This window comes from Phalacrocorax aristotelis, chromosome 24 (assembly GCF_949628215.1).
Source record: "Phalacrocorax aristotelis chromosome 24, bGulAri2.1, whole genome shotgun sequence".
In the NCBI taxonomy this organism is placed as follows: Eukaryota; Metazoa; Chordata; class Aves; order Suliformes; family Phalacrocoracidae; genus Phalacrocorax; species Phalacrocorax aristotelis.
Window position 1 is genome coordinate 1,376,833 of NC_134299.1, and position 24,782 is coordinate 1,401,614.

The 24,782-nt window shown below is 62.4% G+C and overlaps 2 protein-coding genes across 12 annotated transcripts in view; both read left to right on the forward strand.

The window, feature by feature from the left end:
* Window positions 1–19,257, forward strand: part of ANK1 (ankyrin 1) — a 55,279-nt gene extending 36,022 nt beyond the window's left edge. For 5 of the 11 annotated variants that reach the window (XM_075074703.1, XM_075074699.1, XM_075074696.1 and 2 more), the window contains 29 exons: window positions 80–178; window positions 268–366; window positions 1,467–1,664; window positions 1,865–1,963; window positions 2,365–2,463; window positions 2,757–2,855; window positions 2,960–3,052; window positions 3,247–3,319; window positions 3,718–3,741; window positions 4,653–4,755; window positions 5,044–5,191; window positions 5,410–5,507; window positions 5,593–5,817; window positions 6,205–6,359; window positions 6,537–6,742; window positions 6,882–7,092; window positions 7,280–7,376; window positions 7,742–7,970; window positions 8,154–8,279; window positions 8,367–8,486; window positions 8,705–8,789; window positions 8,932–9,045; window positions 9,647–9,778; window positions 9,958–10,104; window positions 11,840–12,392; window positions 13,034–13,292; window positions 14,609–14,692; window positions 14,950–15,117; window positions 16,980–19,257. In XM_075074703.1, the coding sequence (XP_074930804.1) occupies window positions 80–178; window positions 268–366; window positions 1,467–1,664; window positions 1,865–1,963; window positions 2,365–2,463; window positions 2,757–2,855; window positions 2,960–3,052; window positions 3,247–3,319; window positions 3,718–3,741; window positions 4,653–4,755; window positions 5,044–5,191; window positions 5,410–5,507; window positions 5,593–5,817; window positions 6,205–6,359; window positions 6,537–6,742; window positions 6,882–7,092; window positions 7,280–7,376; window positions 7,742–7,970; window positions 8,154–8,279; window positions 8,367–8,486; window positions 8,705–8,789; window positions 8,932–9,045; window positions 9,647–9,778; window positions 9,958–10,104; window positions 11,840–12,392; window positions 13,034–13,292; window positions 14,609–14,692; window positions 14,950–15,117; window positions 16,980–17,006 (4,170 nt within the window). In that variant the 3' untranslated portion in view covers window positions 17,007–19,257. The other 6 variants (XR_012657407.1, XR_012657408.1, XM_075074705.1 and 3 more) reach the window with 6 other exon arrangements.
* Window positions 19,258–20,849: 1,592 nt separating this feature from the next.
* NKX6-3 (NK6 homeobox 3) lies at window positions 20,850–23,439 on the forward strand. The gene is made up of 3 exons (XM_075117520.1): window positions 20,850–21,363; window positions 22,425–22,594; window positions 22,671–23,439. The coding sequence occupies exons 1-3, from the start codon at window positions 20,982–20,984 to the stop codon at window positions 22,899–22,901; spliced, it is 783 nt and encodes a 260-aa protein (XP_074973621.1). The 5' UTR covers window positions 20,850–20,981; the 3' UTR covers window positions 22,902–23,439.
* The last annotated feature ends 1,343 nt before the right edge of the window (window positions 23,440–24,782 follow it).

Consider the following 24,782-nt stretch of genomic DNA (forward strand, 5'->3'; position numbering starts at 1 on the left):
CTCCTCCTGTGCAGCAGCACGCACCAGTGCTCTCCTCCTCGTCCCTGTACACCCTGTGATGGGCTGCCTTTCTCCTCAGAAAGGATTTACCCCTCTCCACGTTGCAGCCAAGTACGGGAAAGTGGATGTGGCGGAGCTGCTGCTGGCACGTGACGCTCACCCCAATGCAGCAGGGAAGGTGAGTGCTGCTCCTGTGGCAGTGGGAGGAGTGGTGTGGTACAGGGAGAGGCTCTGTCTCACCTGTCTGTGCCCTCTCCCTGTCCCCAGAATGGCTTGACTCCGCTGCACGTGGCTGTGCACCACAACAACCTGGAGATCGTCAAGCTGCTGCTTCCCAACGGGAGCTCACCACACAGCTCAGCCTGGGTAAGGCTGGACTGGGGGTCCCTGGGGATGTGGGGATGTGTCACCTGTCCAGTGCATGCCAGCCTGGGGCCAGCATTGGCCCCTCAACCCTGACACGCAGGGAGTATACCAAGGACCAGTCACCACCAGCCGCTCTCCACGCCTGCTGCTCACACCTGCCTGTCCCTCGCAGCAGCACGCGGGGAGGCAGAGGGTCTGGGCGGTGGTCCTGTTCCAGCAGACAGGCTGTGTCAGGGATAGTCCCCGCTGGCAGCGTTGTGGCTGTTGCCTGGGGATGTGTTTCCATGGCAAGCCCCGTGGAGCAGCGCTGCAGTCTGGCGGTTTGCGAAACCACACACAAATGTTTGCACGCAGCTATGAGGCAGTGAGTCAGAAAACTCATGAGCGTCACCCCAGTCTGCCTGAGCATGGGGAGCATCTCCCCAGCGAGTGGCCCAGCAGCCTCGGTTTCTGCATTGTTTGCAGAGCTGCATCCTCAGAACAGACAAGTGGCTGCTGGTGCCGGCCCTCCCCATCTGGCACTCCCCTCTCCCCCTGCACAGGCTGCCGGCAGGCTTGCTGGGCTGGCATCGGGAGCAGCCGTAGCAGTGCCAATCCCCCGCTGCTCTGCGTCACTGACAGCCTGCCTGTCACCCCAGGCAGAGGGTGTCTGCCAGCTGCTTTGCTCCTTCAGTGTGGCAGCAAAGGCAGTGCTCAAGGCCGTGCAGTCTCTGCCTGAATACTAATCCTGCATATTGTGAGTTTTGCTCCACACCTCAGCCAGACACGTACTGGGAGGTGTCTGTCTGCCCTGGCCTCTCACAACTCCAGGTGGCTGAATACTGCTGCAGAAATTCATGTGTGGAAAACTCCAGGACAGCCAATACCAGTCAAACCTGAAGCCGGGTGGTCTTTGAAACCCTTGTGCTGACCTGGCTGGAAGAGTGGGGTTTGGCCTCAGCGTCAGGGCTAGTTGCTGTCAGGGAGGTGGTTTGGGATCCCTGAGCTCTGGAGGTGTCAAGGAAGGGCAGGCCTGGTCTGGAGAGGCAAGGGGGCACCTTCTGTCCCTGCTGGTCTGCTCGCCAGGGGCTGAGCACTGCAATGAGCCTCTCTCCCTGCAGAACGGGTACACCCCCCTGCACATTGCGGCCAAGCAGAACCAGATGGAGGTGGCCAGCAGCTTGCTGCAGTATGGAGCTTCTGCAAATGCGGCATCTGCGCAAGGAGTCACTCCCCTACACCTGGCTTCCCAGGAGGGGCACGCAGACATGGTGGCACTGCTTTTCTCCAAAGAAGCCAATGGCAACCTAGGCAACAAGGTAAGTTGTCCCGGCATGCCCTGCCAGGCTGGAGGTGAACACCCTGGCATGGAGTAGCAGACAGGGTGGTAGTCCCAGCCCCAGTGCCTCCCTGCATTTGGGCAGCAGTGTGCTGGCCAACAGCACGGCGTTGGTCAGTTTGCCAGGTTGGCATTGCAGCGATGGCATTGCCGCTGTGCTGAGACCTCCGTTGTTTGCAGAGTGGCCTGACTCCTCTCCATCTCGTGGCGCAAGAGGGGCATGTGCCGGTTGCTGATGTTCTGGTGAAACACGGAGTCACAGTGGATGCAACAACCAGGGTAAAGTAGTGCATTGACCATGGCTGTGGTGAAAAACATGTGGGGGAGCTACCTCTAGGCCTGCTCCAGGAGGAGCATTGCTTTTCTTTTTCTTTGTGCAAGAGTCTCCCCTCTCACAAGCATCCCTACCATCTTGTTGGTGTCCTGGGGACTTTTCCACCTCTTCCCCCCACCTCCCTGGAGGAATGATTCTTGCCTGTTCCCACAGCTCACCCCTGTACCCCCGGGAACACCATGGTGTGGTCTGCAGCATGCCCTCTGCCCTGGTCCTGGGCTCTCAGGCAGTACCCGCACACATGCCCCATCCTTCATCCATGGGGACTTGCCCATGGGATGAGCATACCCAAGCCAGAAGGGCAGGAAGCACCGAGGGCAAGCTGAGACCTGATCTCTTCTTTCAGATGGGCTATACCCCGCTGCATGTGGCCAGCCACTATGGGAACATCAAGCTGGTGAAGTTTTTGCTGCAGCACCAGGCTGATGTCAATGCCAAAACTAAGGTACAGAGTTGTCCTGTGCTCCAAGGACCTGTCTGCCCTGGGCAATACCATGCAGGTTGATGGGGAAGGCTTAGCCTCCCTCCCTGCTTCCACTTCTCCCCCCAGCATTGCTCCAAGCCCTCCTGTCTCCATGGCTGGAAGCTGCTGTAGTCTATCTACAGCCCTGGGCAAATGCTGGGTAAAGAGGCAGCTGCCCTCGTGCTCCAGGCATGAAGCACAGTGTGAGGCTGGGGACATTTCTGGGGCAGCAGACTCCCAGAACTGATGGCAGCACCTTCTGTCCTCCCCTGCAGCTGGGCTACACCCCTCTGCACCAGGCGGCACAGCAGGGCCACACGGACGTTGTGACACTGCTGCTGAAGCACGGTGCCTCTCCCAATGAGATCAGCACAGTGAGTATAGCACTTGCCCACAGCTCCTCACCCCATGGCAAGCTCAGGTGCCTGCCCAGGCGTCCCTGTGGCTGCTGCTGACCAAGTCCTTCCTCCCTGCACAGAATGGCACGACTCCCCTGGCCATCGCAAAGCGGCTCGGCTATATTTCCGTCACAGACGTGCTCAAGATCGTCACAGAGGAAACCGACATCCCGGTGAGCCCCTGGCGACGGGGACCGTGCCCTGTGGAGGAGGGCTGGGGCTGGGAGCCGCCAGGCAGAGGTCCCCTGAGGGCAGCTGGGCAGGGCCAGCGCTGACAGCCGGGTGCCTGGCCCAGGCGTGAGGAGGGGGCTGCAGGTGGCTGCACAGTGAAGGGCTGGCCTCCTCTGACTCCTCTCTGCTCCCACAGTCAGTCAGCGACAAGCACCGCATGAGCTTCCCGGAGACTGTAGATGAGATTCTGGATGTGTCAGAGGATGAAGGTGAGGGGCCGGAGTGGGTTGCACCATCCCAGCGATCTGCCGGCTGGGCCAGTGTGGCAGGAAGCAGCCCCATGGACAGGCACTGGTGCTCCTGCCAGCCAGGGTGGGGGAGTTGTGTGGCCCCACAGCGGTCTTGTGGCGAGGACAAGGGGAGCCCTCCAGACTCCTGGGGTGGCACCTCCTGACTCGGGTTCTTCCCTGTGCTGTGCAGGAGGGATATGCCTGGACCTCTCCATGGTCCCATGCCCCAGGGACAGTGTGCAGAGAGCCCTTGGGCATGCAGAGCCCCCCACCGTGCCCTGCTCTGCAGGGTGGTACCAGCTCCCAGCCGCACAGTAGCTGGTCTGCTCCTGCTCACCCCCACCAAGACCTCACCTTTGCCTCTTCTTACTTTGCAGGCACCGCTCATGTCACAGTAATGGGTATGAAATGTGTCCCCCTGCCCTAGCTCAATGGCCCATCTCACCCCATGGCCACTAACCATCCGCACGCCACATCCATCTGCTGAGCCTCGCTGCTGGGCTGGTGCTATCCAGCGCAGGCCCTGCCACCCTGCCCTGCCCATCTGTGTCCATGCTGCTTGCTGTGGTGTGACTGCATGAATGGGGCCGTGTCCCTGCGGCGGGGGAGCCCTGGCTCCCTGTTGGCCCCAGGCTCTGTCCCTGGTAGGCGGAGGAGCCCGATTCTGTGCCCAGCTCCAGTGCCCCTCCACAACTGCCCCATCTCGTCCTGGCCAGGGCAGGGATGAACCTGAGTGCTCAAGGGTCTCCGTGCTGCTGTGGTGTCCTCCCCATCACTGGGGCCCTCGCCCTGCTTTGGGAGGTGCTGGACTCCCTCCCATAGGGCACTGCCGAGAGCCGAAACCTGGTGAACTCCTTAGCAGGTGTTAATTGGGCCAGCCGGCAGCGCTGGCTGGGCTTGTGCCTATGAGGGGGGTGCACAGACGCACTCGGCAGTGTTAGGGTGTCCTTCCCACATCCCCAGCCCTGCCTACGCTCCTGTCCCCAGCATCCAACAGCAGGGTGTCCCCAGCAGGCTCTGTTCTGTGCTTAGGGCTGTGGGAAAGGGGTCAGCTAGCAGCTGAGGCTCCTGTCAGCTACCACAGCTCCTGTCCCACTGACCCACAGCACAGGCCTTGCCCCTGCCAGCAGACCCCATCTGGCAGAGGGCAAAGCCACCCCGTGGCTGGCTGAGACCAGGAGACGAGCGTGTGTGGCCAGCAGTGGGAGCAGTGATGGGCTCCAACCCTGAGGAGGGATGGGGGCAAGGGCTGGACATCTGTGCTCCCTTGTCCTTCTGCCTCTCTGCATGCTGAGCCAGCTCTCGGTTTCAGAGGAGGAGCTGATGGCACCAAAGTCCAGGACACCTGATCCCAGGGACCAGGAGGGCAAGAGGGAGATGCTGGAGTTTGAGATCGTGACGACACTGGAGCAAACGTAAGAGGCACTGGATGGTGGGGAGGGAGCAGGTACAGGGCATGGGGCCAGCCTGGTTCTAGGCTGGGATGCCAGTGGGGCAGGGACAGCTCTGGGCAGGGAGTGGATCCCTGAGCCCCCACCGGCTAGCACAGCAGGCAAAGCTAGCCGGGATTGCTCCTGCACCAGGACATGGGTTCGCTGCTGAGTGTGTCTTTGTCCAGCGGACCCGGGACTCCCTGGGAACGGCCGGGGGCTGAGGGGCCCAGACCTGCCACTTCAGTGGCTGTCACTGCCCTCTCCTGCCAGGGTGGAGTCTCCAGCTATCCTGCAGGTCCCCTGCGTCCCACCTGAGACTGTGGTGACCAGAGCGGAGGAGACTGAGCAGGTAGGGCCTGTGGAGACAGAAGCTGAGCAAGTCAGCCTGCTGCATGCACCCTCGGTGTCCCCACAGGAGGTGAGCATGAGACACAGCCTGCCACGGCCCCCCAGGCATTCCCTGCCAGGGGGATCCCCCCCCATCACCACACAGTCAAAACGTGGCATGGGTGGTGGGGATGGACCCAGTGGTATGGGACTGCCCAGGGACGGCTGTGAGACCGTGGAGGAGTGGGCAGGTACAGCACCCCCAAATAGGACCCTGTGCCCATGGGGGCTCTTCCCTGCCTTACACAGCCCTCCAAGGAGTTCGACGAGGACTCCCTGATCCCCAGCAGCCCTGCCACTGAGACCTCGGATAACATCAGCCCAGTGGCCAGCCCTGTGCACACAGGGTGAGTGCCCAGCCCGTGTGGCATGTGCACACTCTGCGCATGAGCTGGCCGCAGGGTGCCCACCTGCCCATACCTCCACCTCCAGGTTCCTGGTGAGCTTCATGGTGGATGCCCGCGGCGGGTCCATGCGGGGCAGCCGGCACCACGGACTACGTGTGGTCATCCCGCCCCGTGCCTGCGCTGCGCCGACCCGCATCACCTGCCGCCTGGTGAAGCCCCAAAAGCTGCCTGCACCCCCACCACTGGCCGAGGAGGAGGGTCTGGCCAGCCGGATCATCGCCCTGGGGCCCGCTGGTGCCCAGTTCCTCAGGTGAGCACAGCTGGGAACAGAGCAGATGGGGCTTCCCGCACCGGGGCCATCCCTCAGGACTGGGGATGGATCTGGGCTCCTCTGGAGTCTCTGCCAGCTGGGGCAAGACCTGTGCTCATCTCTGCTTCTGGGGGTCTGGTGCAGGAGAGATCCCACCTCTGGCCAGATGCAGCATGTTTCTGGAGTGGGTCATTCCAGCATAACAGAGCAGTGGCTGTGCTGTGGTTGGAAAAGCTCTGACCAGCACAGTCCTGCCATGCACAGAGCCCTGTTTCCTCCTCCGGCAGCTGTACGGCACGGGCAGGTGCTCTGCCCAGCGCCACCTTGCTGCCTGCATGTCCCAGCAGCAGCGTGTGGGTGCAAGCACCCTTCCTGTGCTGTCTGCAGCCCCGTCATTGTGGAGATCCCACACTTTGCCTCGTATGGGCGTGGAGACCGTGAGCTGGTGGTGTTGCGCAGCGAGAATGGCTCTGTCTGGAAGGAGCATCGCAACCGCTATGAGGAGAGCTACATGGACCAGCTGCTCAACGGCATGGATGAGGGTGAGCATGCCAGGCAGGTGGGGGCTCGGCACCATGCGGCTCCCCACAGGCAAGACTGCGGCCAGCCTGGGTGGTGGGATGGGGCTGAGCATGGCATGGCTGGTGCAGCTCGGGAGGGCGGTGGATGACAGCTGTGGGCTTGGTGTGCGAGCCTTGATGGCTGTGCTGCCCTTGCAGAGATGGAGAGCCAGGAGGAGCTGGACAAGAAGAGGGTCTGCCGCATCATCACCACTGACTTCCCGCTCTACTTCGTGGTCATGTCCCGGATTTGCCAGGACTGCGATATGATCGGCCCCGAGGGAGGGTGTTTGAAAAGCACACTGGTGCCCATGGTACAGGCCACCTTCCCAGACACTGCTGTCACCAAGAGAGTGAGGCTGGCCCTGCAGGTGAGCCCTGGAGAGCCTGGCCCAGGGCCCAACTGGGCTCCTGCAGGCAGGGGTAGGAAGCAGGCCCAGGCTGTGCCCCAGCCCGTGCCCCAGCCCGGGGGAAAAACAGCCCTGATGCCCATGGTTGTGCTACCTGCAGGCGCAGCCCGTGCCTGACGAGCTGGTGACTAAGCTGCTGGGGAACCAGGCAACCTTCAGCCCTATCGTCACAGTGGAGCCACGCCGGAGGAAGTTCCACCGCCCCATTGGCCTCCGCATCCCACTGCCACCATCCTGGAAGGACAATCCCCGAGACAGCGGCGAGGGTGACACCACCAGCCTGCGCCTGCTCTGCAGTGTGATCGGTGAGGCTGTCAACCCCTGCCGTGCAGGCAAGCATGGTCTCTGGTGGGGGCAGGCTGGGCCGCCTCAGTGGGATGCAACTCCTGGGAGCTAACGACAGCTCACAGCAGTGGAGAGAGCAAATCCCCGGGGGATGCAGACCCCAGGCTTATGGAAAGGCAGCGTTCTCACCATTGCTTTCTACTGCAGGAGGGACGGCCCAAGCCCAGTGGGAAGACATAACAGGCACCACGAAGCTGGTCTATGAAAATGAGTGTGCTAACTTTACGACCAATGTGTCTGCCAGGTGAGTCCTGGGCGAGCATGTGCTCATCTGGGGACATCTGCTTCTCCTTGGGCCCTCTTGGGGTGCAGCCTCCTGCTCCTGTGCTTATTGCAGTGCTGCCCCATTCCCATGTGCGGGGCAGTTGCCTCCAGCCTTGAGACCCCCATGCTGCCTTGGCACCTGTCAGGAAACAACACAACTGGGTGTGCAGAGGCAAGAGGCCGTTCTTTGTGTTTGGGTGGGTCCCCAACATGGATAGGGCTGCTCCTGTACCCAGAGCTCTTGGGGCACGCTCTGTGGTGCAGTTTGCTGTTGGGGCGGGGGGCAGCTCTCCGGGTGCCACTGGGAAACGTGCCCGGCAGCGCCCCGACCCAGCCCTCCCACAGGTTCTGGCTGGCCGACTGCCCGCGCACAGCCGAGGCCGTGCACTTTGCCACAATGCTGTACAAGGAGCTGGCGGCCGTGCCCTACATGGCCAAATTCGTGGTGTTTGCCAAGATGAATGATGCACGGGAAGGCCGGCTGCGCTGCTACTGCATGACTGATGACAAGGTTGACAAGACGTTGGAGCAGCATGAAAACTTCACTGAGGTGGCCCGTAGCAGGGACATTGAGGTTAGTTCCCAGCAGCATGCGTGGGGGACTGCAGGGAAAAGGCTGCCCAAGCGAGGGGAGACTAATGCCAGTGGAGGGACCTGGCCCTGGCCCTGGGGAGAAGAGTCGGGGTTACCTGCCCTGTCCAGGGGCAGGAGAAGCAGCTCTGTGCAGTGTCTGAGCCTGTTTTCCCCTCCCTGCCAGGTGGTAGAAGGGATGCCTTTGCATGTTGAGCTCTCAGGAAACCTGGTGCCTGTCAAGAAGGCCACTCAGCCCCGCACCTTCCTCTTCCAGTCCTTCCGGGAAAATCGCCTTGCCATCCCCATCAAGGTAACGGCAGGGTGCAGGGCTGGGCTGCAGCTGGTGCCCCTGCGCCTGCTCCGCGCCAGGCTGCCTAACCGGGCTCTCGGTGCTCAGGTTCGGGACAGCAGCCGGGAAGCCAGCGGCTCCCTGTCTTTCCTGCGTAAGGCCATGAAATATGAGGACCTCCAGCATGTGCTCTGCCACCTGAACATCAGCATACCACCCTGCACCAAGGTCAGTGCTGGGTCTCTGACACCTCTGGGAAGGGGCAGGGGGGGTCCATCCCTCCCCCTGGTGCAAGAGACAGCCCTCTCTGTCAGCTTTTCTTCCTCAGCTGCTCCATGTGGCCATGCCGTGCCACTCTGGGGCTGCGGGAGAAGCAGTGGTGCCAGGGCAGAGCTGCTGCCCTCTTTTCAAGCTGATGACTGCTTGGCTTGCCCCCACTCTCATAGGGAAGCGGCACCGAGGAGCGGAGGAGGACACTGACGCCGTTATCTCTGAGGGAGCGATACAGCATCCTAAGCGAGACCAGTTTCGGTACGCAGCCTGCTGGGACTGTTCATGGCAGCTTCCCTTTCTCTGAGGGTTTCCTTGGCCCTGCCTGCAGGGCAGTGCCATCCCTACAGGGCTGCAGGACCCACACAGCCAGCACCCCTTTCCCCTTTCCACACTGGTGCAGGGTCCCATGCAGCTGAAGCTGTGACCCCTTCTCCTCCAGGCTCTCTGAGCAGCACGGACAAGACAGACCAGAAGATGGTCGACATAGCAGAACAGCTGGGCCTCAGCTGGGCTGGTGAGTCCATACCTGATGGCTCTGAGGCTGCACAAAGCTCCTCGGAAAGCTGACACTTAGGAAGGCTAGAAACATGCAGCATGGTGGAGTGAATATGCTTTACACTGTCCGGGGAGCTGGGCTGGTTGGTGTGCATGCAGGCAGTGTGCACTAGCCCCTCTGGCAGGCTGGCCTAGCCTCCCAGCATCTCTGCTAAACTGTGGGCATACCGTGGCACTGAGCTGAACCTTCTTGCAGCTGTGCATGCATTCACACGCGCGTGCACAGGTACCAGGCTACGGGTTTGTTCTGTCATACGCATTGCTGCTGGTCTTGGAGGCCCCGCGCTGTCGTTGCAGCCACACACCCAATGGCAGTACCCGCGCTTCTCCTTAGCGCGAGATGCTGCTATGCTGGTCACAGCCAGCCTGGGCAGAGGGGCTTCAGCCTCTGCCCTGTCCCAGCCCCTGCTCCTGCATGTTCTGCCGTGTACAGTTGTATGTGATGGAGGGTCACTGTGCTGGTTCTAGCTGAGCCCTCCACAACATCTCTAGCCTTTTTGGCTCGGGAGCCGGTGGTGGGCACCAGAGGGTGCGATGCTGACATGTGGTGTCTCCCCCAGAGCTGGCCCGTGAGCTGCAGTTTGGGGTGGATGACATCAACAGGATACGTGTGGAGAACCCCAACTCCCTGCTGGAGCAGAGCGTAGCCTTACTTAACCTCTGGGTCAGCCGCGAGGGCAAGAGCGTCAAGAGTGAGTATCTGCGGTGCCCTGTTACAGGCGTGGAGGTGGCAGGGCTGGCTGCGCAGAGCAGCATGCGTGTGCTCGCGGGTCAGCGGCTGGTTCATGTACACCTGCCCACCTGGAGGGTGTCTGGGGCCTGGCTGTGTTCCCCCAGTGACCAGTTTGCTGACACTGCCTTCCCCCTGCAGTCGAGAATCTGTACACAGCACTGAGGAACATTGACCGCAGTGAGATTGTCAACACGCTGGAGGGCTCCGGCCGACAGAGCCGCAGCCTGAAGGGCAGCTGGCGCTACATGGACAGAGACTACTCCCTCTCGCCATCCCAGATGAATGGTGAGTCCCAGCTTCTGGCAGGGACCGCAGGAGGGCCCCAGGCGCAATGTCCACGCAGACAGATCGGAGCTGATATCTTGTCTGACCAGGGTGCGCCGGTGGCCCGCTGGGAGCTCAGTGGGCACAAGGCGTTGCTGACAGATGTAGCCTCTTCGCTGGGGCTTATGCTGCGGTAAGCTTGGCCCTGCCATACTGCCTTCTCAGAAGCTCTCCAGGTGGGGCAGACACGTGTTCCTTATCCCGATATGCCAGCGAGAAGTGCTCCTGGCTGTGTGAGCTGAGCCGTGGCCAGAGAGCTCACAGAGACGTGGCTGTCCGGCTGTGGTGGTGCACCAGGGCTGGGTCCCAGGCGGAGCATGCCTGGGTGCAGGGACCCAGCCGGGGTCAGCTGCAGCATGGGCTGTCAGGGAGCCGGTGCACCAGGCAAGGACAGGGCTTTGTGCTGCTGCAGCCTTGTATTGTGGTGCTGCCTGTGCAGCACTGGCTCATTGCTCTCTCCCTCTCTCCCTCTCCCCTTGTTCTGCTCTCTCAAACATGCCACCTAGCGCCATCAGGTGTGGGCACTCCTGTGGGTCACTTCTTGTCACCTCTCTCCTCTGAGCTCATCCTGGCCTCTCCTTCTCTCATCTTCCTCCACTGCCTGTCTCCACTGTCTCCACCTCAGCTGAGCCCTCCAGGAGCCACATCCTGCTCCAGCGACTGCATGTCACCAGGGACTGTGCCGCTCTCATGGCTGCTGTGCTTGCAGGCGGCCACCCCAGCCCTTCTCCTCCTGCACTGACCTGCGCTCCTTCTCTCGCTGGCCCTGCACTGCTTGCCCCCCGCACCAGGCACCCGCGCAGGGGAGAGGTGCCCTTTCTGTGCTGGGGGTCCCAGCTGTTCCCCGTGCCTCAGCTGTGGTTAGCAATCCCTGGCTGCCTGGGGAGCAGAAACACTCATAGAGTCATTAAGGTTGGAAGAGACCTCTAAGATCATCAAGTCCAATGTTCTCTCAAAGGCGTCTCTCAAAGGCTTTGCTGCTGATCTCTGGGGGTGTGGAAGAGAGACTAGTGGCTCAGAGCTGAACAAGGCTGAGCAAAGCCGCCTGCGAGGGTGGGAGTGCCTGGCTTGGCTGCAGTCTGTATCAGTGTGCCTGGGCTGTGCACGTGACCCCAATGAGGATGTGACAACAGCTTGTAGCCCCAGAGACACCGACAGGGTTGTAGGGTCGTGGCTGCATCCCCGCAGGGCCCTGGGGTTGCGTGACATGTACCAGGGCCATCCTTCCTGGCTCGTGGTACTACTTCCAGCCTGTTCCTCTGTGCTGTGGAGAGGGCTTGACTTTGGGAGTCGGTGCCTGTCAGACCTGAATGCCAGGCTGATGGCCAGCCAGCTGATGCTGGATGGGGGCTGTGGGCAGGGACCCGGGGGTTGACAGAGCAGGGTACCAAAGAGGGCACTGTGTCCTGCAGTGTGGATGGGGCATCATGTGGACCCCAGGCCAGTCCTCCCTGCAGGGAGTGAACCAGCCCTAGGACTCAAAGAGAGGCATGGCAGCACTTGCAGGGACCATGCAAAGGCAGCAGCTGCTGTGAGTGCAGCCCTGCTCAGTGCGACTGCTGGGGTCAGTGGCATGACCATTGCTGTCCTTGGGGCAGGCACCCTCCTGGAGGCTGTTTCCCTTCTCGTCCCACTGCGCTTGTGTGTGCGTGCGTGAGACGGCTGCTGGAGATGTTGCCTCTGTCTGCCCATATAGGTTACGCTTCGCTGCAGGACGAGCTGCTGTCCCCCGCCTCCCTGCATTACACGCTGCCATCCCCGCTGCGTGCCGACCAGTACTGGAATGAGGTGGCCATCATGGATGCTATCCCCATGGCTGCCACAGAGCAGGATGCCCTGATGGAGATGTCCGACATACAGGTGTGGTCCTCGGGGCTCACCCCCTCGCTGGTGACTGCTGAGGACTCCTCTCTGGAGTGCAGCAAGGCCGAGGACTCGGATGCCACAAGCGAAGGCCGGTTCCCAGGGCAGCTTCTGGCAGACGTGCATGGCCCAGACCACATGGGCTCTATGGACCTGGTTGAGGATGATACAGTGGACTCAGATGCCATGAATGGCTTGATTGACCTTCTAGAGCAGGAGGAGGGGCAGAGGCCAGAGGGGAAGATGTCAGCCGGTGATCGCCAGCCCGGGACTAGGGAGCAGGACCCAGAGAGTGAAGTCTCTTTTGTTTCAGTGCAGCAGAAGGTGCAAGCCAGGATCACAGCATCACCTACCATTAGCCACGTCACGGAGAAGAGCACAGACAGGTAGTGTGGCCTGGGGCACTGCGGTGGCCATGGGAGGGGAGCAGAACTGCTTCGCCAGCTATTGCCCTGTGCTGGGCCAGCTGCAATAACCTCCCAGCTTTGCTTGCTTCTCTGCTGGTCTCCAGCTGTGGAGCCCAGGCATCCCCAGCAGACGGTACAGTGGCTTGGGCCGAGTGCCTTGCACCTCTCCGGAGATGCTCTGGGGGGGCTCCTTGCAGAGCTCCTGGGAGGGACGGCAGGCCCTGCATGTAGGTTGTGCTTACTGGAGCCATCTCAGCCTGGGCTGCATCCTCCAGTGTCCCCAGTGGCACCGGTCCCGTGAGGTCCCTGGCAGAGCCCAGTGATGCTCCACAGCGTTGCCTTAGACCCTCACAGCCAGGCTGCGAGACTGTGGGGTGGGCAGGGAGGGAGCATGGCAGGGCGGAGGTCTGCGACCTTTGTGCATCTGCATTTTGTGCTGCTTGTGCCGGGCTCCCAGCAGTGCCGTGAGCTGGGGAGCCCAGTGCCTGGTGGGGTGCAGGCTGCACCAGCGTGCCTGCCGGAGGTAGGCTGGTGCTTAGGGTGCAGCACTCCATGGCAAAGCTGACTGCCTTTCTCTCTCTGTCTCTCTCTCCCTGTCCCTGTCCCTCTCCGGTGCCCAGGCTAAGGGACTGGAATGCAGAAGGCTCCTTTATCTCCTGCCTACAGGACCTGACAGCGGGCTCCTGGCAGGAGGGGGTCACCCGAAGGCTGCTCCCAACGCACACCGTGGCCTCCAGGGCACAGGGCCAGGAGCAAGAGCAGGTCCTGGTGCCGGCCGTGGAGCTGATGCAGGTCAGCTCCACAGAGGACAGCGACTGGCAGCCCCAGCACCCCACGGGCAGCTGGTGGGAGGAGGCAGACAGCCGCTTCTTTGGGCAGGTGAGGGTAAAAGCAGGGAGACCCGGCCCCACAGGAGGTGGAGACCCTATGGATAGCCATTTTCTGAGCCCGCTACAAGGCCAGGTGGGCAAACTGAGTGTAAGCAGAGGAACAAGCCTCCTGGCACGCTCCCTGCCCCTGGGGGTGCCTCCGAGCCCAGAATAGCCTGCTGTGCTTGATACCTGAGCTGAGTTCTCGCTCTCCATTTATAACCCAGCCAGCCTCCCTGCCTGCTTCCTTATTGAGTATCTGCCCTGGCCGCTGGCCCAACAGCCTGCTGAAGCCAGAAATAGAGCTGGTCTGGGGGCCAGGCTGGGCGGTGGGCATCCTGCCATGGCCACAAGGTGCCGGCAGGTACAAGGTGAGGGCAAGCACCTTTCCCTGGCCAGGGCACGCACAGCTATCCCAGCAGCACGGCCTTGCTCAGAGGTGGTTGCTCAGCTCTGTAGTGCACGTCTCCCGAGTCACGTGCCATTCTAGTGATGCCCCGAACCCCTGGCTCCTGCCTGGGGCTTCATTCGTCCCGTGACAGAGGACTGTGCGCTGCCCTCCTGCTGCAGCCTGGAAGACAGGTTGTTGGCGAGCTGACAGAGCAGGGGGACAGGGCTGTCCTGGTTACCGCCTGGCTGGGGACGGGTGGTACTGTCGCAGTCCTGGCCCCATGACTTTGACAGAAGCTGTGAGCGCAAAGGACGCCCCACCTGCCCGCTCCCTTCTCGCCGCCCACAGCCAGCTGAGCTGTGGCAGCTAGGGTTACAGCGATCTTCCCGCAGAGCCAGGGCACCGCACCAGGAAGGCTGCAGACCCGCAGGGCTGCTCCTGCCCCGGGGGCTTTGCCTGTCCCAGCCGGATAGCATGGCCAGGCTCTGAGCGGGGGACTCAGCCCTGTGGGGCACGCGCGCAGCTGCGCGGGCTGAGGCAGGATGTGGGCTTTCCTGGCCCAGCTGCTGATCGCCCTGGTGCTGCTGGCCTTCTTCCTGGTCAGCTGCCAGAACGTCATGCACATCGTCAGGGGCTCTGTCCGCTTCCTGCTCAAACATGCCCACCGCGAGCTGGACAAGGAGCTCGGGGAGAGCCAAGGGCTGGCGGATGACGAGGAGGCTCTCTCCACCAGGGTCGTCCGCCGGCGCGTCCTTGTGAAGGTAATGAGCAGGGAGCTGAGACACCAGCCCCGGGGCAGATGCAGAGGAGAGCAGTGAAGGGATGGGGCAGGGTAGGAGACAGGCTGTGGGGTGCGTGTCAGGTATACTGTTCTGCCTGCAAAGGGGCTCCCCTTGCCCCCCTGAAATGCCCTGATATCCCTCTTGTCACTGCAGGGGGACGAAGTCCTTCATCTCCCTGGAGAGCAGGTGACTGAGGAGCAGTTCACAGATGATCAAGGGAATATCATCACCAAGAAGGTGAGTGATCAAGGGCATGCCACAGAGTTTCTCCTCTCCCCTCTGCCTGGCTGCCCTACTTCTCCCTGCAGCCCAGGGGCCCATGCAGGGCACCCACATCCCACCAACTTTGGTTATGGTCATGGCACTTCTCTGGCAAGACCCTGTCCATGGGACAGAGGCTGCACGGCACGTGCGGTTGAGGGCTAGGCTGGGCAAGGAGGGGGGCATGGTGCCTGGGGGCTAGCTGTGATGCCCGGCCGTGCGGGTTTCCACAGGTCATCCGGAAGGTGGTGCGTCAGCTGAGCCCTGGTGACACGGATGACAGGCAGGCACAAGAACAGCTGATTCTGGAGGGCTCCCTGCAGGACCCCCAGGACCTGGAGGCTGAGGATGCTCACTTAATGAAATACTCCATCCTGCACCGGGACAGTCTGGGGGCCAAGGTACAGAGTGGCTTATAGCCCTGCCTTGCAGGCACCCTGCCTGCGGCCAGCAGCCAGCACCGCCTCTGTAGGACTCTGGGGCTCCGCTACCTTCTATCCTTTCTTCTGCCCTGCTCTCCTCTCCTGTTTCCCCTCTAAGGCTTCCAGGGGCAGTTCTTGCCCACTGCACCTGTCTTGCTTGGTGTCTTCTGCCAACTGACTCTGCCTTTCCCTCTCCTGTCCTCTTCTGTATGTCTGTCTGTTCACCTGGGTGATGTCCTGCTTCCTGCCCCTGCGGCTTCCTCAGGAGGAGGTGCAAGTGCGTGTCCCGAAACTGGAGGTCTCCGGGGGCAGGATGGGGGCTCAGATAGTGAAACGAGCCAGCCTGAAAAGGGGGAAGCAGTGACCCCTCAAATGGCCTCTTTTGAGGTAACCTCACCTTTGCTCTTCCTTCTACCCAGCTCCCTGTGCTGCTGCCTGCACTGAGCTGCTGGTCACGCACACCCTTCTCGGGTGTAACAGGGCTGTGCCCAGCTCTCAGCCTGCAGAGAGGGGTTGCTGTGCTGCAGCAAAGTGCTGAGGGTGGGCAGCGGCCTGCCCCTGGGTGCAATGGGCACAGGGTGCCCCGCTCTGCAGCGATGCTCCAGCCAGCTGGGTCAGCCTCTGTGCCAGGGGCTGCTACTTCGGTCACAGCATCCTGGTACTCAGGGTAATGGTCCCCACTGACAGGGATACGGGGTTGTTACCCCTGGTTATGCTGGCCAGAGGGATGATCTCTGTCCAAAACTGCTCCAGGGAGTGGATAGCATTTGCCTGGGATCTGAGCAGAGCTGCCCCCTTCATCCACGAGCACTAGCTGTGCAGCCTTGTGGCAGGCGCCTTGGAGCCTGGCGCCCCCGCCTCCCCTTCCCACGGGGTGCAGCCAGGCACCGGCAGAGCCGTGAGCCACATTGAGGGGTGTCACACTTCTCCCGGGCCATGGCCGGAGCCCCCGCTCGCAGCGCTCCTGCGGGGACGTGCTTGCGGGGACCACTGCCAGCCACGCACGCGGCACGCGAGGGCGGCAGCGAGGGCCGCTGGAGCCGCTGCGGCCGGGAGAGGCAGGACGCTGCTGGTGGACATCGGGGTGCAGGAGCGTGATGCTCGTAGGGGTTTAGGGCAGGGGACCTGTCTTTGGCCCAGGACGCTTCTGTTGATCCCCAGTGTGAGCACTGGATCATCCCTTGAGTCTTGTGCAATCCCTGCTTCCCCCGCCATCCCTGCTGAGTGCGACTAGACCCGGCTCAAGGCACGCTTGGACCCAGCTGCGTCATTGTTCTCTGCATGCTTGCTGCTGGGCTGGCAGTGCAGCATTTGGGGGAAGGTGCTGCATGCACGCCCCCCCCCAGCTGCCAGGCACTGCCTGAGCCAGGGAGGAGGCTGCCACGCTGGGGCAGTCGGTCCTCTGGCATCTGCTGTACATGCATGGCTGTGTCTGTCTGTCTGTCCTACTTCTTCTCTCCACTGTGTTAGTGGGCTGTCTGTGGGTGCATGACGGTCAAGTGGCTTGTGTTTGTGGACATATGTGCATGCAGACCGTGGCCCCACACCTCCTGCCTGTTCCACTCCCCAGACAGGCCCTGGCTCTGCCTATCTCTGGGGCAGTGCTCCTGCTGCTTTGCTCCTGCTGTTTTCCGTCACGTGCAGAAGCAGCCCAGGGTGTGCATTAGGAATGTATAGGAATGTATGGGGTCTTTCCCACCGAGCAGGAAGGGTGCGTGTGGGACAACCACACGGTGCAGAAGGGGCTGCGACTGCCACATACCTGGCTGCCGCCACCCTTTCTCCTGGCTGTGCCACCTTGAATGCCTGGTAACCCCACCTCTGTCTCCTTGTCTCTCCAGGATCTCACCTCGACACCAAACCACTGAACTCCACACATGTTCTGACACATACCTGAGAAGAGAGGAGAGGAAAGCAAAGAGTGGAGGGGAGCAGGGCTGGCTGTACATGTTTCTATAGGCTATGGCATGATTTCTATATGAGACATACTTACCGTCCTATCCGCATGACTGACTGACTGCAAGACGCATGAGCTACAGTACTTAAAACTGACGGAGGGGCCTCCGTCCCTGCCCCGCTGCTGCCAGGAGCCCAGAGACAGCAGCACGCACCAGGGGCGTCCTCTCAGCTCCTCTGGGAGGGAAGAGCTGGGCTGGCAGAAACCGAGAGGGAAGGAGCCTCCACCCTCACGTGACCGAGTGTGTAAATGCATCCTCACACCTGCGCTCCGGCTGCAAGAGGGAGGCTGGGGCAGCACGGCACTGCTCACCATGGAAGGAGAGGGGCTCGACCCCCCATCACCCGTGCTGCCTCTGCTGGACTTGCTTCTCATCCCACTCAGTGAGTGTTGGGTTATGGGGAGGACAGCAGTTGCCAGGGAGTGTGTGAGCTGAGGGTTGCGGGCAGCACAGCTGCCCTGGGCAGAGGGGCTGGTGCAGGGCTGCCCTTCCTCTCCCCAGCACGTGCGATGTCTCCTGCCAGGGCAGGGCTCTGGGCTGAGCACTGAGCTCGTTGCTTGTGTTGAAAGTGTAAACTGTACAGCAATCAGCCTTGTGTATATGAACCAATAAATACTATGCAAACCCCTAGGGACACTCTAGCAGTATGTACAAAGCACTAACAGCTCTGCTCCCAAATACCTCTTCAGGCTGCAGGACGGGCAAAACCTTTGGAGTACGTGAGCAGCTCTGGTGAATGGAGCTGGGAGACTATAGGACTAAAAGGGCAGCAGACTGCCCCTGCCCTGTGCCCCTCTGGCAGAGCCTGATCCCTTCCTGGCCTGAAGAGAGGGGCCCACAGGTGCAGTCCCATGGGTCTGTCCATAGTGCAAGCCCCAGTTTGTGTTGGCTCCAGCTCGGGTGAAGCTGTGGGCCTACGCTGAGGTGCTTGGGGCCCAGGGACGATGGGTAGTGAGACAGAGCAGGGGATGCTTGTGCCACACACGGGGTTGTGCCTAGCTCTACTCAGCACAATATCTGCTCAGGAGATGAGCCAGGAGCTGGCAGGAGCCAGCAGCCCTGCACTATGCATCCCATGCAAGGGCTTTGCAGGGTCCCCTGGCCCCCCTGCAAGGGCACAAATGAGCATAGCCCATTGACCCCGTGGATGCTGACCCTCCCAGGACCAAACCCAGAGATGTGGGGGGCTGCTCTCCCGGTGGCTGTGCTTTGGCCAGGGGAAATGCCCTGCTGCAGCACCCTGGACCAAGCAGTCACCCTGGGAGCTAGGACAGCCCCGGGGCCAGCTGCTCCAGCAGGAGAGCAGTGAAGGGCAGAGCTGCCTGGGCAACTCTGAGGGGTGCAGTAGGTTGACTCTGCTGCAATACTTGACCCCAGGAGGGCTGGATGCAGGCAGTGGCAGCAGGTCCCAGGTCCCCGACTCTGTCCTTTACCTAACCAACGTGGGGGCCTGGTCTTTGTAGCACAGTGGTGTGGGGACCCCCTGCTCTTTTCCCTGGAGGTGGCCACGAACCTCTTTCACAGGCCCTGAGTTTGCTCTCTGTGGCCATGTGCAGAACGAGCCCACCTCCAGCATCAGGCTGGTGGCCCTGGCAAGGCAGCCCTGTGGTTGCGCATCTACCAGGACACCCCTGGCTCCTCTGCAGTTGGGAAGAAGCCTAACTGCAGCAAAGCTAAATGACCCAGCTTAGCCTTGGAGAGCAAAGCAACTCCTCCTCCACCCCCACCCCAAAGTTGAGCCATATAGGCACAGACTCTCCAACCATCACCCTTACTGTGTACAATAACCTTCCTAGACCCACTGCGACAGCTGACTCCGTAGCATCACTGTAGAGTTGTGTGTGGGTCCTGTGCTTTGGCCTTGTAACGCCTTAGGGAATGTGCTGTGCTGCAACCGTGCCAGGCACCTGCAGTGACATTGCTTTGCGCTCGGATTGCTCGTAGAGCTGGTAGGGGGAGGCTGCACCTGACATTGAGCCTAGAGAATGCTGCAGTCTGCACACTAGAAGCTTTTTAGAAGTTTTAAAATTACTTTTATTTCCTTTTTTTAATTGTTATGGAAACAAGCCTTTTGGATCTCCCTGTCTTAGCCCCTGATGTATAGATCATTTCCCTGTACACCAGCTACCAGACTATGAATTAATAAAGAAACCAACACAGACCGTGTCTCACCTCTGCTTTTCCAAGGGCGCAGGGAAGGCTGAGGCTCTGGCGTGCGTGGCTGGGTGGGGTTCCCCTCCGCCCGAACCTTGCTGCCAGGAGGGCGGGGGTGGCCGTGGGGGCTGACAGTTCTTTGTGCTCTGCCATTCCTGGGGGAGGCCGGGGGATGCAGAAACCCGCATGTCCCTGCACAGGTCTCAGGGCTGACCTGGCAGCAACCTCTCCCTGGCCAGGTGGGGAAGGGTCCGCCTGGGGCGTCAGTGGGGGGGATCCCCCAGCTGCACCGCTGGCAGCAGCAGTGCTATGCCCCACCGCGGGGCGCCGCTGAGAGCCCCACCCGGTGCTAGCCGGTGACCCCACGTCCCGGCCCCGCATCCCACACCCTGTATCCCTCCCCCTGCCTGGCGCTGTCCATCGCCCGTCCCGTCCCCACGTCCCGCCGCATCCCGATCCCGACCCTGCATCCCGATCCCACACCCCTCCCGCCGCTGTCCATTGCCTGCCCCGTCCCGTCTCCGCCACGTGCCAATCCCGCACCCCGCACTCAGCATCCCGCGTCCCGCCCATCGCTGTCCACCGCCTGCTGTGTCCCGTCCCTGCCACATCCCGGTCCTGATCCCTCATCCCACACCCCAATCCCGCACCCCATATCCCACATCCTGCCCGTCGCTGTCCACTGCCCACTGCGTCCTGTCCCTGCCACATCCCGATCCCGCACCCTGCACCCCAATCCTGTATCCTGTGCCCCGCACTGCTTACCCTGATTCCACACCCCGTATACTTCTCCCCGCACCCCGTATCCCGCGTCCTGCCCCTTGCTGTACACCGCCAGCTGTGTCCCGCCCCTCCCATATCCTGCACCCCGTGTCCCGCCCGTTGCTGTCCACCACCCGCCGCATCCCATCCCGCCCCCGTTCCATCCCTATCCCCATCCCACACCCCGGATCCCGCTCCCCGCCTGTCGCTGTCCATCGCCCGCCGCGTCCTGTCCCCGCCGTGTCCGGGTCCCGCACCCCGGATCCCACGTCCCGTCCGTCGCTGTCCACTGCCTGCCGTGTCCCGTCCCTGCCGCATCCTGACCCTGCCGCATCCCGATCCCGCCCGTTGCTATCCACCGCCGGCCGCGTCCCGGTCCCGCACCCCGGGTCCCGCCCGCCGCACCCCGGTCCCGCACCCCGGGTCCCGCCCGCCGCGTCCCGGTCCCGCACCCCGGGTCCCGCCCGCCGCACCCCGGTCCCGCACCCCGGGTCCCCGTCCCGGTCCCGCACCCCGGTCCCGCAACCCGCGTCCCCCCGCCGCCGGCTTTCAAAGCGCAATTTGTCTGGGCTGGGCCAATCCCGGGGCAGCCTTGAGGCGCAGCCAATGGCGGCCGAGGCGGCGGAGAGCCGGCCAATGGGAGCGCCACCTGCCACCGCCCCGCCAATGGGGGCCCTGTATTCTAATGGCCCTCAGCTTTATCAGAGAAATGTTGGCTCTCCCCAAACCCAAGTTGAGCGCCCGGAGCCGGGGCCACCTCGGCGGGGTCAGCCGGGGCCGCTCGCCCGGGCCCGGCCACCGGGCCACCAGCCTGCCCACGGCCTGGCCCCCGCCAGCGTCCCAGGTGCGCCCAGGCGCCTGCTGGTCGAGGCATCCGCTGGGGCCCGGTAGCCCCTGGGCCGGTGGGGATGGGCTGGCCGCTGCGTCCCTGGGGAGTCGGGCTCTGAGGGCCACCTCGGCACCAGAGCCATGGACGCCAACCTGCCGGGCACCTTCCTGCTCAACGGCCCCTCGCTGGGCCCCTTCCCTGAGACCAAGGCGCCCGTCTGCCAGTACTCGGTGCAGAGCTCCTTCTACAAGCTGGGCCCCCCTGGGCTCGGTGCCCAGCTGGCCGCCGGCACCCCACACGGCATCTCCGACATCCTCAGCCGGCCCGCGGCGACGCCGAACAGCAGCCTCCTCCCCAGCTACGCCCACGCGGGTGGATTTAACGGACTGAGCTCCCCGGGCGTCTATTACGGGCCCCAAGTGGGGGCCCTCCCCAAGGCCAGCGGCGAGTACCTGCCGCGGGGCCGGAGCTGCTGGGCAGAGGCGGCCCCAGACTGGCGGGGCGGCCGGCAGTGCAGCGGCCGTAAGTACAGCGGGGCCAGGGCGGGTGGGCAGCGGGTGGGCGCTGCAGGCGGCTGGCACCCCACAGAGCCCTGACCTGTCGGCACGGGGCAGGGACGCGGGGCGGCTGCCCAGGCTGCTTCTTCTCCATCGCCCTGCACGAGGCGAGGCTGGTCTCCATGCAGGCTGCCCCGGGTCAGCGGGAACGGCCCCAGCACCAGAGCTGCTGTCCTCAACCTGCTGCAGAGGTTTTGGCTCGAGAGCAGGGGCAGCTCTAATGGCAGAGATTAACTCTTTGCGTAGCCCCCAGGCAAGCCACAGCTGGCAAGGACAGGCAGAGCCTGCTGCCCTGGAGAACCCCGTTCCTCCAGCAGCCTCACTGGGGTCGGTGCCCAGCCCAGCTCGTGGCAGAGACAGGCAGGACGGACGGCCCTGGGCTGGCAGCGCTGCCTGCCTGGTGGGGAGCTGGCAGGGGTGCTGCAGAGCATGTTGCTGCCATGCCAGAGGATGGGTGGGATGGGTGCACCCACTGTCCTGTGGGGAGCCCTAGGAGGCTCTGGGCCAGGGACTGGGTCCAACTGCTCAGCACCTGCAGCCGCAGTCCCCTTCCACCCTCTCCAGGTGATGCTTTTGGAGCAGACGGGTTGGGCAGCTTGGCTGTCTGCTCCTGGCACAGCTGTAAGCCGACCAGCCCTGCCTGTATTCCAGTCGTGCATCCTGCGAGGTGTGGGGCATGGGGGCATGGTGCTGCCAGCGCTGCGTGGCTCTGGGGTCATGCACTGCTCCTAACAACCCTTCCCCTCTCAGTACAATGAATTAACTCTGTCCCCAAGCGGGAGATGCACAGCCCAGCTCTGGCTCTGTGCGGCCTGCACAGAGGGCAGCTCAGCCCTCCCGGGATGGGGCTGAAACCTTGAAGCCAGAATACAGTTTTAATTTGGAGGGGAGCCAGTGTGGAGGGACTTTGTGGGCACTGACGGCTGGCTGGTGTGCTGGTGCCGTGTTCGGGAAGGGGAGAGCTGCCCACAGCTGTGTGTGCAGAGTCCCCAAGTGCTTACCTGCCTCCTCCTTTCTCTCCCACAGCCCCTGCTCACCTGGCCGACAGCATCCATAAGAAGAAGCACACACGCCCAACCTTCACGGGGCACCAGATCTTTGCTCTGGAGAAGACTTTTGAGCAGACCAAGTACCTGGCGGGTCCGGAGAGAGCACGGCTGGCCTATTCCCTTGGCATGACTGAGTCCCAGGTGAAGGTGAGTGTGGGTCCCCATGTGGCACGGGGCGCGTGGCGTGGTGGCTGCTAACCGAGCTGGTCCCATGGGGTGGCAGGTCTGGTTCCAGAACCGACGGACCAAATGGAGGAAGAAGAGTGCCCTGGAGCCCTCCTCGTCCTCGCAACGGGCAGGGGGCTCTGGTGGAGAGCGGGCAGCCTCTGAGACCGAAGACGACGAATACAACAAGCCCCTGGACCCTGACTCGGATGATGAGAAGATCCGGCTGCTGCTGAGGAAGCATCGTGCAGCCTTCTCGGTGCTGGGCTTGGGCACGCACAGCGGCTGAGCGCCGGCACAGCCCGTCCCTCTGGGCCACTGGGCACTTAGCCTGGCCACCTGCTTCTTGCCAGGGGGGTGACCCCGCCAGCAGATGCCCAGCTGTGGGGATGGGCGGCTGCTGTCCTGCTCCTGGTGGCTCCTGCCCAGGGATCGTGACTCACAGGGCTGGGAGCAGCACGCTTGGGCAGTGTCAGGTGTGGCCGTGCTGTCGGGATTGATGAAATAAAGGTCCCAGCCCCAGCCAAGTCCCAGCACTTGCTTTGCGGGCGTGTGGTCCAGGGTGCCCTCATGAGGCTGGGCCGGAGAAGGGGCTGGGATAGCATGTGTGGGGCAGGGTCTCTGTGCCAGGCAGGGGAAGGGGCTGTGGCTGTGGTGCTGTGTGTGGGGCAGGAAGAGCCCACAGGAGCAGGGCTGCCCTGGGGACGTTTCCTAGGGTTTTCCCTGGTTTGGGCGTGCACCGGCAGCAAGAGGTGCTAGTTCAAAAGTCACTCGTTGGGGCCTCTTGTTGGAACCTATTAGCAGCAAATAAATATCATTTATCTTAACTGCGTGAGTGAGAGCCCATTCACCTGTCGGGGCTGCAGGATTGATGTGGCGTCAATAGCCCTGGTGTGTTTGCTGCCAACCTGGTGGGCCTCCCCCTCCCTGTGCTGTGCCCCTGTGCAGCAGGGGCTGCGTGCATTCACACGTGTGTGCACGTGGGTCTGCTTGCCCCCTGCTCTGGCTCCCTGTGGCTCTGCCCTTGCCCACCAATAGTGGGTGCCACATAGGGCCATCTCAGGATGCCACAGGGACTCCTGCTGGCACAGGCTCACTGCTGGGGGCCCCGCAGGCTCAGCAGTTGTTCAGCCGAGAGCCAACTAAGTGCCAGCCAGGTGTGAGCAAACAGACTGCCTGTGTTGTGGGAGGAAATCGATAGGAGATAAGGTGCTGCCGGCCTATCGTCTACTGACTAAGCGTGGCACAGGCACGGAGGAGGTGCTGGGGGCTGCAACCCAAACTGCCCTCCCCTGCAGCTGCAGACAGCATCTGAAGACAGGCTGGTGGCCAAGTCCACCCCTTGGGATGGGCAAAGCCCCTGAAGCACTGGGGCTCTGCAGCAGCCCCAGGCATGAGGACTGTGGTGTGGGGCTACAGACTGTTACCGTGTGACCTGTCTGCCTGGGCCCCAAGGCCCACTTTTGGCTTTAGGTTCTCTTCAGTCTGTCACTTTCTGCCATGTGCTGGGCTGGGGAGACTTTGCACAGAGCCCCAGTTGCTCGGCAGCTCTTTCCCAGGGCTTAGGGAAGACTGTTCTCCCCCCCAGAGGTCCCTGTCCAGCCCCCCAGCAAGCACGGGGCTCGTAACGCTTTCCTCAGCGATGCAGCCCCTCTGCTGCCTCGATGGCACAAATGCCAGTGGGTGGCAGAGCTGACGGACCCTTCGCCAGGACGTGGAGGCCAGGTCGCACGGGCAGCGCCAGGCACAGGGCCGGGGCGGAGGCTGCGTGGCCCGGCGGCAGGGCTGGGAGAGCCACGTCACCGTCCGTGGGCAGAGCCAGCGCTCGGCAGGAGCAGGCTCCGCACACCAGGAGAAGTGCGGGGCTGCTGTCGGGATATTTTTTTGACATTTTCTAAGCTGCCCAGCGTGGTTGACAATTTTTAATGTACTAACTGCCTGGTCCAGTGAGCTGATTAATTGGTGCTGTGGAGATCAATACAAAACAGAAAATTAAAACAATTTTAAAGTGATTAAGTAGTTTAACACCTGTCTGATGCCACGTCAGGGCTGGGAGACAAATAAAGCAGGTGGCAAAGGGCCTGCTGCAGCCGGGGAGAGTGACAAATCGCAGCCACAGCCTGGCTGCCCTGTGCATCCCCACTGTCAGACGGGTCCCCCGAGCCGTGCT

What these genes read in the sequence shown, in the direction of transcription:
- NKX6-3 (XM_075117520.1), top strand. Translation starts at nt 20,982, where the DNA reads ATGGACGCCAACCTGCCGGGCACCTTCCTGCTCAACGGCCCCTCGCTG. An exon ending in CGGCCGGCAGTGCAGCGGCC is followed by an intron (nt 21,364 to 22,424) that starts GTAAGTACAGCG and finishes TCTCTCCCACAG; the next exon opens with CCCCTGCTCACCTGGCCGAC. An exon ending in TGACTGAGTCCCAGGTGAAG is followed by an intron (nt 22,595 to 22,670) that starts GTGAGTGTGGGT and finishes ATGGGGTGGCAG; the next exon opens with GTCTGGTTCCAGAACCGACG.